This window comes from Bombina bombina, chromosome 7 (genome assembly GCF_027579735.1).
Source record: "Bombina bombina isolate aBomBom1 chromosome 7, aBomBom1.pri, whole genome shotgun sequence".
NCBI lineage: Eukaryota > Metazoa > Chordata > Amphibia > Anura > Bombinatoridae > Bombina > Bombina bombina.
Genome location: NC_069505.1, coordinates 390,781,416 through 390,794,611, shown reverse-complemented (window position 1 = coordinate 390,794,611; position 13,196 = coordinate 390,781,416). Strand labels below are relative to the sequence as shown.

General features: G+C 50.3%; 1 protein-coding gene across 1 annotated transcript in view; it reads left to right on the top strand.

The window, feature by feature from the left end:
- Window positions 1-13,196, top strand: part of BSN (bassoon presynaptic cytomatrix protein) — a 551,915-nt gene that overhangs the window by 418,748 nt on the left and 119,971 nt on the right. The window contains exon 8 of the mRNA XM_053689411.1: window positions 6,349-6,492. Within this exon, the coding sequence (XP_053545386.1) occupies window positions 6,349-6,492 (144 nt within the window). The remainder of the gene's footprint in view (window positions 1-6,348; window positions 6,493-13,196) is intronic.

Here is a 13,196-nt window from a genome sequence, read left to right as displayed (position 1 = left end):
TAATCTAGCCTTTAATTGGAAAAAAACAAACAAAAAACAATTAAGCACACATTACTACAACTCCTTTTATATTGTAGACTTGTGTGACAAGGCTCTGCCTCTCTGCCACTCCTGCTGCTTCCCCTTCATGGCTGCTCACACCACTACCCAGGGCCGTAAAAATGCCTCCAAGTTGCCCAGTCCTCCCACTTTCCTCCTCTACTTAAAGGCAATCCCGTCTGTGCCTTGACCGCGCCCAGCGCCCTGGTTCCTGCAGCCACCACCGTTATGACACCTACACCCTCTGCGCTCACGAGACCGGCAGATTGTCCGCCTGTCACCACATATCACCGACAAACACCAGAGGACCCTTCACCTGCCACAACTGCTCATTCTTCTCCCTTCGGTCCACAACCCAACCAGTCGACCCATGCAAAAACAGCCGCAACCACCTCAACTGCATCCTCCTCTACACCTGCTCCGTTCACAAGCATGCCGTCGAAATCTGGAACCTGCTCGACTCCACATCCCTGACGGCTACAAGATAACCCACAAGGACCGCAGCAACCGACCTGGAGGAGGCATCGCTATCGTCCACAAACACTCCCTCCACGTCACAACCAGATCCGACGACAAATCACCAGACTACACCTACACTTCAAGATCCAGGTCATCCCCAACACCACCCTCCATGGCACCTTCATCTACAGACCTCCCGGACCACGCCCCGCCTTTTGTGACTACATCACCGACCACATTGCACCCCATGCCCTACCCTCAACGGACTACATCCTCCTCTGCAAACTCAACTTCCACCTAGACAACCCCAACGACCACAACCAACCTTCTGGAAAACCTTGGAACCATCGGACTGAAGCAACTTGTCAACTCCTCAACCCACATAGCCGGACACACCCTAGACCCGATCATCTTCGCTTGCAACCACGTCTCAGTCAACCACATCACCAAACTCCATTGGACCGACCACCACTGCATACACTTCTCCTTCAAGAAACCCACCAGACACCTTCGGCAGCACCATCCGCCCCGTGGAACAACATCACCAAAGACCAGCTGTACTCCACCCCAGCGACCTCCACAGATGCCAACTCCTCCACCCACAACCTCCACTGCTGGATAAATGACTGCACCAACACCCTCGCCCCCCCTCAAGAAACGGTTCAGCTGCCAACCCACCAACAAGGCCAGCTGGTTCACCCCCGCCCTCCAGGACTCCAAACGCCACTGCAGACGACTAAAGAGAACCTGGAGATCCAGCAAGACCCCTACAGACAAAACTGCCTACAAAGAAGCCATCACCACCCACCACTACCTCATATAAACCACCAAGAAAACAGCAATCCAAGACAGAGTAAACGCCAGTGCCCACAACAGCAAGGAGCTGTTCACAGTCATCAAAGAATGCTCCAAACAGTGACACCAACAACATCCCGCCCTCCCAGGACCTCTTTGACAACCTCGCCATATACTTACATCGCAAGATCGTCGACATCTACGACAGCCTTGCGCCCCAGACCTCACCCACCACCGCCGACCCACTAACCCCAACCGACACTGCACCCATAAACACTTCTGCCTACTCCCCACGGACCATCTGGACCCCCCTCACCACAGAGGACACCCTAAAGATCATGAGATCGATCCACTCCGGAGCATCCTCGGACCAATGCCTGTATCACATCTTCAACAAAGCGGGTGACACCTTCGCCCCGAACTCCGCCGCACCATAAACTGCTCCATCGAGACCAGCACCTTCCTGGAAGACTGGAAGCACGCAGAGGTGAACCCCTGCTGAAGAAACCCACAGCAGACCCCAAGGACCTTAAGAACTTCTGTCCCATCTCACTACTCCCCTTCTGGTCACAGTCATCGAGAAGGCAACCAACGCTCAACTAGTAGACCACATTAAAGCCAACCACACCTTGGACCCCTCCCAGTCCGGATTCAGGAGCAACCACAGCACAGAGACCACCCTCCTCGCTGTCACAGACCACATCCACACCCTACTCGACCAAGAAAAGACCGCCGCCCTCATCCTCCTGGAGCTCTCAGCAGCATTCAACACCATCTCCTACCGCACCCTCCGTACCTGCCTACACGATGCCGGCAACCACGACAAAGCCCTGGAATGGATCACCTCCTTCCTCACTGGCAGAACCCAGTAAGTGAGACTCCCACCCTTCATCTCCAAGCCCACAGATATCAGCTGCGGTGTATCCCAAGGCTCTTCACTGAGCTCTACCCTCTTCAACATCTACATAGCTCCCCTCGCCGCCATCTTCCGACAACATGACCTCAACATCATTTCCTACGCCAATGACACCCAACTGGTCCTCTCACTCACCAGAGACCCCACCACTGCCAAGAAAAACATCCACAAAAGGATGACAGCAGTCGCCGCCTGGATGAGAGACAACTGCCTCAAGCTGAACGCAGACAAGACCGAAGTCCTCCTCGGACCTACCACATCCGTCTGGGATAACTCCTGGTGGCCCACAGCTCTTGGACACCCGCCTACCCCCACCGACCACGCACCAAACCTAGGCATCATCCTAGACTCATCGCTCTCCATGGACCGACAAGTCAAAGCCGTCTCCTCTTCATGCTTCCACATATTCCACCTGCTGCGAAGGATCTTCAAGTGGATCCCAACCGAGACCAGGAAAACAGTCACCCACGCCCTCGTCAGCAGCCGACTGGACTACGGCAACGCACTCTACGCCGGATCCACCATCAAGCTCCAAATCAGAGTCCAGCACATCCAGAACGCCTAGGCCAGACTCATCCTCAACCTCCCTCACCAATGCCACATCACCAAACACCTGCGAGGCCAGCACTGGCTACCCATCAACAAAAGGATCGCGTTCAAGCTTCTCACCCACACGTTCAAGGCCCTCCACAACATCGGTCCCGAATACATCAACCACCGCGTCACTTTCTACACCCCCGCCTGACAGCTTTCATTGGACGACCAAGCCCTCACAGTCATCCCCTGCATCAGAAAGACCACAGCTAGAGGCAGAGCCTTCTCTCACCTGGCAGCCAAGACATGGAACACTATCCCGCTGCACCTCAGACAAGCTACCTCCCTAACTATGTTCAGAAAGGACCTCAAGACCTGGCTCTTTGACTGAACTGCAGCAACCCCAAGCGCCTTGAGACCCTTACGGCTGAGTAGCCGCGCTTTACAAAAACCCAATAGATAGATAGACATGTGCCTGTGTATGTGTATGCTTATGTTTATGTGAGCTTGTGTACCTGTGTATATATATATATATATATATATATATATATATGTGCATTCATATGTGTTTGTATGCGCTTGCATATGTGTATAAATACGTGTGTGTGCACATCTGCGCTTATGTACATGTATGTATGCATATGTGTTTGTGTGTGCTTGCATATGTGTATAAATTCGTGTTTGCACACGTCCGCGCTTATGTACTTGTATGTATGCATATGTGTTCATGTGTGCTTGCATATGTGTATAAATACGTGTTTGCATAGTCTGCGCTTATATACGTGTATGTATGCATATGTGAAGTTTGTGTGTGATACATACATGCATACATACGTGTATGCGCTTGTGTACATATATGTGTGTATATGCATATATACAGTCGTATGCAAAAGTTTAGGCACCCCTGACAATTTCCATGATTTTCATTTATAAATAATTGGGTGTTTGGATCAGCAATTTCATTTTTATTTATCAAATAACTGAAGGACACAGTAAAATTTCAGTAATGAAATGAGGTTTATTGGATTAACAAAAAATGTGCAATATGCATCAAAACAAAATTAGACAGGTGCATAAATTTGGGCACCCCAACAGAAATATCGCAATAATATTTAGTAGAGCCTCCTTTAGCAGAAACAGCCTCTAAGCGCTTCCTATAGCCTGTAATGAGTGTCTGGATTCTGGATGAAGGTATTTTGGACCATTCCTCCTTGCAAAACATCTCCAGTTCAGTTATGTTTGATGGTTGCCGAGCATGGACAGCCTTCTTCAAATCACCCCACAGATTTTCAATGATATTCAGGTCTGGGGACTGGGATGGTTATTCCAGAACATTGTACTTGTTCCTCTGCATAAATGCCAGAGTAGATTTTGAGCAGTGTTTTGGGTCGTTGTCTTATAATATCCAGCTCTGGCGTAACTTCAACTTTGTGACTGATTCCTCAACATTATTCTCCAGTATCTGCCGATATTGAGTGGAATCCATGTGACCCTCAACTTTAACAAGATCCCCAGTACCGGCACTGGCCACACAGCACCACAGCATGATGGAACATCCACCAAATTTTACTGTAGGTAGCAAGTGTTTGTCTTGGAAAGCTGTGTTCTTTTGCCACCATGCATAACGCCCCTTCTTATGACAAAATAACTCAATCTTTGTTTCATCAGTCCACAGCACCTTCTTCCAAAATGAAGCTGGCTTGTCCAAATGTGCGTTTGCATGCCTCAAGCTACTCTGTTCCTTACAGTGGACACTGACAGCTTAAATCTCTGTGATTGCTTTTTGTAGCCTTCCTCTAAACCATAATGTTGAACAATCTTTGTTTTCAGGTCATTTGAGAGTTGTTTTGAGGCCCCCATGTTGCCACTCTTTAGAGGAGAGTCAAAGAGAACAACTTGCAATTGGCCACCTTAAATACCTTTTCTCATGATTGGATGCACCTGTCTATGAAGTTCAAGGCTTAATGGGCTCACCAAACCAATTGTGTGTTCCAATTAATCAGTGCTAGGTAGTAACAGGTATTCAAATCAACAAAATGACAAGGGTGCCCAAATTTATGCACCTGTCTAATTTCGTTTGGATGCATATTGCACATTTTCTGTTAATCCAATAACCCTAATCTCACTACAGAAGTGTTACTGTGTCCTTCAGTTATTTGATAGATCAAAATGACATTGCTGATCCAAACACCCAATTATTTATAACTGAAAATCATGGAAATTGTCAAGGGTGCTTAAACTTTTGCATAGGACTGTACTTGTCCAGGCATGTTCCCCTCCACCAATAGCTGTTTTTATCCACTAGTGAGCATTAATACAGCAGTATTCTTTGTGTGCAGTGCATTTCTTATTATCATCAATTTATAGGTGAACAGCACTGCCTTAAACTTTTTCGTGTAACAACAAAAAAAACAATCATTTTTAACATTTAAAAGGACATAAAACCCAAAATGTTTCTTTCGTGATGTAGATAGAACATAACATTCAACAACAACTTTCTAATTTACTTCTATTATCACATTTTCTTCGTTTTCTTGTTATCCTTTGTTGAAAACCAGAAATGTAAGCTCAGGAGTGTGCATGTGTCTGCAGCACTATATAGCAGCAGTTTTGCAACAGTGTTATACATTAGCTGGAGCACTAGATGGCAGCACTATTTCCTGTCATGTAGTGCTTCAAGCATGTGCACGCTACCTAGCTAGATATCTCTTCAACAAAGAATATTATGAGAATGAAATAAATTTGATACTTGAAATAAATTGGAAACTTTTAAAAAAAAATGTATTCTCTATTTGAATCATGAAAGAAAAATGTTGGGTTTAATGTCCCTTTAATTGCTAGTTTTTATATGCGTTATAGAAAACACCATCTAAAATGTTTTATACCCACATATATATTAGTTATTTATTAAATTACAGTAAAATAACATACCTCCCACCATTGCCTGGAGGCTACCTGGAAATCAGAGGTGAGAGAGACTTGTGGGTAGTGTGGTCCCAGTTTTGTGGGTCAAGCCGTGAGTGGATGGGTGGGGCTATAGTTTGTGCATGGGCAGTGCTTTAGATTGTGGGTGGAGTCAGCTAGACAGTGGGCAGGGTCTGGAAGTCCCTGGTTTTACTATGGAAACCAGGACATTTACCCTGAAGTCCCCCAATATACAGGCTGACTGGATACTATATAGTTAATAAGCAAAGCTCCTACTGCTGCAATGAAACACCTCAAAATCATAATACAAAAAAGAAAAATAACTTTTTTTCCCCTTAGTGCATGAACATCCATTTTACAAAAGAGCAAACAGAAAAATAAGACATTTAAATATGTCTCTTTCAGGTGCAAGAAGGTAACATGACTTTATAAGACTTATTTTTTATCCTTCAGAAAAGAAACTGGACTTGGCCATTTAAGTTCATATAAATCTCACAATAATGTACTAATAGGTGACTGTAAATTGTAATTTTTGTATGCAAAGTAATTTAAAAAATAGTTAAAATAGTCCCTTTATGTTGCACATTGGTAGCTTTATACCAAAAATATTGCTTTATTTATTTATTGTTTGTTTGTTTTTTGGAGTGGAAGCACCTTGTTTTATTTTCTGTCTTCCTTAGGTATTAAAATTGGTCAAAAACCAATGACAACACCTGTAGGCACAGCTGGTATGGCATCTGGACAGTCAGGTTCCGAAGGGGAGAGTGTGTTCTCCAAGATCCTCCCAGGAGGAGCGGCGGAACAAGCAGGCAAACTAACCGAAGGTGAGATGGATTATTATGCTATTACTGTAATGGCTGATGATTATAAGGAAGCAGTGTCTCCAACAACCACAGAGCTGTTTTTTGCTGTAGTAATTTCATAGGAAATAATCATTTTTTTTCAATGGTGGTTTGTAAGACCACAAACATGCACACACACACACTCCTGAGCCGCTCATACACACATGCACACACACACACACACACACTCCTGAGCCCGCTCATGCACACATACACACACACATCCCAGAGCCCGCTCAAACACACATGCACACACACATGCCTGAGCCCGCTCATACACACATGCACACACACACACACACACATGCCCGAGCCCGCTCATACACACATGCACACACACACATGCCCAAGCCCGCTCATACACACATGCACACACACACATGCCTGAGCCCGCTCATACACACATCCTCACACATACATCCCTGAGCCTGCTCACACACACACATGTACAAACACACATGCCCGAGCCCATTCACACACACACATTTACACACACACACATTCCTCAGGCCGCTCAACACACACATGCACACATACACATCCATGAGCCTGCTCACACACACATGCACACACATACCCAAGCCTGCTCACACACACATGCACACACATACCCTAACCCGCTCACGCATACACATACACGAGCCCGCTCACACACACATGCACACATACACATCCCTGAGCCTGCTCACAAACACATGCACACACATACCCGAGCCCGCTCACACACACATGCACACACATACCCAAGCCCGCTCATACACACATGCACACACATATCCGAGCACCGCTCACACACACACCCAAGCACACACTTGCCCGAGCCTAGTCACACACACACACACACACACACACATCCTTGAGCCCGTTCACGCACACACACACACAGACACATGCCCGAGCCTTCTTACACACACATACACACACACATCCTTGAGCCCGTTCACACACACATGCATGCACACACACATGCCTGAGCCCGCTCACACACATGCACACACACAACCCTGAGCCCGCTCACACACACATGCACACACACATATCCCAGAGCCCACTCACACACATGCTGAGCCGCTCACATACACACACATGCCGAGCCCGCTCACACACACACATGCACATCCCAGAGCCCACTCACACACATGCACACACATGCCGAGCCCGCTCACACACACACACATGCACATCCCAGAGCCCACTCACACACATGCACACACATACCGAGCCCGCTCACACACACACATGCACATCCCAGAGCACATGCACACACATGCCGAGCCTGCTCACACACACATGCATACACACACATGTCAAGCCTGCTCACACACACATGCACATCCCAGAGCTCACTCACACACATGCGCACATACACACATGTCAAGCCTGCTCACACACACATGCACACATACACACATGTCAAGCCTGCTCACACACACATGCGCACATGTCAAGCCTGTTCACACACACATGCACATCCCAGAGCCCACTCACACACATGCACATACATGCCGAGCCCGCTCACACACACACATGCCGAGCCCGCTCACACACACATGCTCACACACACATGCATACACATGCCGAGCCCGCTCACACACACATGCGCACACACACATGCCGAGCCCGCTCACACACACATGCACATACACACATTTCGAGCCCGCTCACACACACATGCCGAGCCTGCTCACACACACATGTGCACACACACATGCCAAGTCTGCTCACACACACATGCACACACATGCCGAGCCCGCTCACACACACATGCACACACACACATGCCGAGCCCGCTCACACACACACACACATGCACACACACACACACATGACAAACCAGCTCACACACACATGCGCACATACACACATACACATTTACACACACACACATTCCTCAGGCCGCTCAACACACACATGCACACATACACATCCATGAGCCTGCTCACACACACATGCACACACATACCCAAGCCCGCTCACACACACATGCACACACATACCCTAACCCGCTCACGCATACACATACACGAGCCCGCTCACACACACATGCACACATACACATCCCTGAGCCCGCTCACACACACATGCACATACACACATTTCGAGCCCGCTCACACACACATGCACACACACACATGCCGAGCCTGCTCACACACACATGTGCACACACACATGCCAAGCCTGCTCACACACACATGCACACACATGCCGAGCCCGCTCACACACACATGCACACACACACATGCCGAGCCCGCTCACACACACACACACACATGCACACACACACATGACAAACCAGCTCACACACACATGCGCACATACACACATACACATTTACACACACACACATTCCTCAGGCCGCTCAACACACACATGCACACATACACATCCATGAGCCTGCTCACACACACATGCACACACATACCCAAGCCCGCTCACACACACATGCACACACATACCCTAACCCGCTCACGCATACACATACACGAGCCCGCTCACACACACATGCACACATACACATCCCTGAGCCTGCTCACAAACACATGCACACACATACCCGAGCCCGCTCACACACACATGCACACACATACTCAAGCCCGCTCATACACACATGCACACACATACCCGAGCACCGCTCACACACACACCCAAGCACACACTTGCCCGAGCCTAGTCACACACACATTCCTCAGGCCGCTCAACACACACATGCACATACACACATACACATTTACACACACACACATTCCTCAGGCCGCTCAACACACACATGCACACATACACATCCATGAGCCTGCTCACACACACATGCACACACATACCCAAGCCCGCTCACACACACATGCACACACATACCCTAACCCGCTCACGCATACACATACACGAGCCCGCTCACACACACATGCACACATACACATCCCTGAGCCCGCTCACACACACATGCACATACACACATTTCGAGCCCGCTCACACACACATGCACACACACACATGCCGAGCCTGCTCACACACACATGTGCACACACACATGCCAAGCCTGCTCACACACACATGCACACACATGCCGAGCCCGCTCACACACACATGCACACACACACATGCCGAGCCCGCTCACACACACACACACACATGCACACACACACATGACAAACCAGCTCACACACACATGCGCACATACACACATACACATTTACCCCAAGCCCGCTCACACCAGGGCTCAAACATCTCAAGCCCGCTCATACACACATGCACACACATACCCAGAGCACCGCTCACACACACACACATGCACACACTTGCCCGAGCCTAGTCACACACACATTCCTCAGGCCGCTCAACACACACATGCACACATACACATCCTTGAGCCCGTTCACGCACACACACACACACACAGACACATGCCCGAGCCTTCTTACACACACATACACACACACATCCTTGAGCCCGTTCACACACACATGCATGCACACACACATGCCTGAGCCCGCTCACACACATGCACACACACAACCCTGAGCCCGCTCACACACACATGCACACACACATCCCAGAGCCCACTCACACACATGCTGAGCCGCTCACATACACACACATGCCGAGCCTGCTCACACACACACATGCACATCCCAGAGCCCATGCACACACATGCCGAGCCCGCTCACACACACACACACACACATGCACATCCCAGAGCCCACTCACACACATGCACACACATACCGAGCCCGCTCACACACACACATGCACATCCCAGAGCACATGCACACACATGCCGAGCCTGCTCACACACACACATGCCGAGCCCGCTCACACACACATGCACACACACACATGTCAAGCCTGCTCACAAACACATGCACATCCCAGAGCCCACTCACACACATGCGCACATACACACATGTCAAGCCTGCTCACACACACATGCACAAATACACACATGTCAAGCCTGCTCACACACACATGCGCACATACACACATGTCAAGCCTGCTCACACACACATGCACATCCCAGAGCCCACTCACACACATGCACATACATGCCGAGCCCGCTCACACACACACATGCCGAGCCCGCTCACACACACATGCTCACATGCACATACATGCCGAGCCCGCTCACACACACACATGCCGAGCCCGCTCACACACACATGCTCACACACACATGCACACACATGCCGAGCCCGCTCACACACACACATGCGCACACACACATGCCGAGCCCGCTCACACACACATGCACATACACACATTTCGAGCCCGCTCACACACACATGCACACACACACATACCGAGCCTGCTCACACACACATGCGCGCACACACACATGGCAAGCCTGCTCACACACACATGCACACACATGCCGAGCCCGCTCACACACACATGCACACACACACATGCCGAGCCCGCTCACACACACACACATGCACACACACACATGACAAGCCAGCTCACACACACATGCGCACATACACACATGTCAAGCCTGCTCACACACACATGCACTTCCCAGAGCCCACTCACACACATGCACATGCATGCCAAGCCCGCTCACACACACACATGCCGAGCCCGCTCACACACACATGCACACACACACATGCCGAGCCCGCTCACACACACATGCACACACACATGCCGAGCCCGCTCACACACACATGCACACACATACATGCCGAGCTCGCTCACACACACATGCACACACACACATGCCGAGCCCGCTCACACACACATGCACACACACACACATTTCGAGCCTGCTCACACACACATGCCGAGCCCGCTCACACACACATGCACACACACACATGCCGAGCCTGCTCACACACACACATGCCAAGCCCGCTCACACACACATGCACACACACACACATTTCGAGCCCGCTCACACACACACATGCACACACACACATTCTAAGCCCTCTCACACACGCATGCACACACACATGCACATCCCAGAGCAGAGCCCACTCACACACATGCACACACACACATTCTGAGCCCTCTCACACACACACATTCTGAGCCCTCTCACACACACACATCCCTGAGCCAGCTCACACACACATGCACACACATACCCGAACCCGCTCACACACACATACCCGAGCTCGCTCACACACACATGCACACACACACACACATGCCAAGTCTGCTCACACACACATGCACATCCCAGAGCCCACTCACACACACATGCACACACATACCCGAACCCGCTCACACACACATACCCGAGCACGCTCACACACACATGCACACACATACCCGAACCCGCTCACACACACATACCCGAGCACGCTCACACACACATGCACACACATACCTGAGCCTGCTCATACACACATGCACACACACACATGCCCCAGCCCGATCACACACACATGCACACACACACATTCTGAGCCAGCTCACACACACATGCACACACATACCCGAGCCCGCTCACACACACATACCCGAGCCCGCTCACACACACATACCCGAACCCGCTCACACACATATACCCGAGCACGCTCACACACACATACCCGAGCACGCTCACACACACATGCACACACATACCTGAGCCTGCTCATACACACATGCACACACACACATGCCCCAGCCCGATCACACACACATGCACACACACACATTCTGAGCCAGCTCACACACACATGCACACACATACCCGAGCCCGCTCACACACACATACCTGAGCCTGCTCATACACACACATGCCCCAGCCCGCTCACACACACATGCGCACATACACACATGTCACGCCTGCTCAAACACATGCACATCCCAGAGCCCACTCACACACATGCACACACACACATGCCGAGCCCGCACATGCACACACATGCCGAGCCCGCTCACACACACACATGCACACACACACATTCTAAGCCCTCTCACACACGCATGCACACACACACACACATGCACATCCCAGAGCAGAGCCCACTCACACACATGCACACACACACATTCTGAGCCCTCTCACACACACACATTCTGAGCCCTCTCACACACACACATCCCTGAGCCAGCTCACACACACATGCACACACATACCCGAACCCGCTCACACACACATACCCGAGCTCGCTCACACACACATGCACACACACACACACACATGCCAAGTCTGCTCACACACACATGCACATCCCAGAGCCCACTCACACACACATGCACACACATACCCGAACCCGCTCACTCACACATACCCGAGCACGCTCACACACACATGCACACACATACCCGAACCCGCTCACACACACATACCCGAGCACGCTCACACACACATGCACACACATACCTGAGCCTGCTCATACACACATGCACACACACACATTCCCCAGCCCGATCACACACACATGCACACACACACATTCTGAGCCAGCTCACACACACATGCACACACATACCCGAGCCCGCTCACACACACATACCCAAGCCCGCTCACACACACATACCCGAACCCGCTCACACACATATACCCGAGCACGCTCACACACACATACCCGAGCACGCTCACACACACATGCACACACATACCTGAGCCTGCTCATACACACATGCACACACACACATGCCCCAGCCCGATCACACACACATGCACACACACACATTCTGAGCCAGCTCACACACACATGCACACACATACCCGAGCCCGCTCACACACACATACCTGA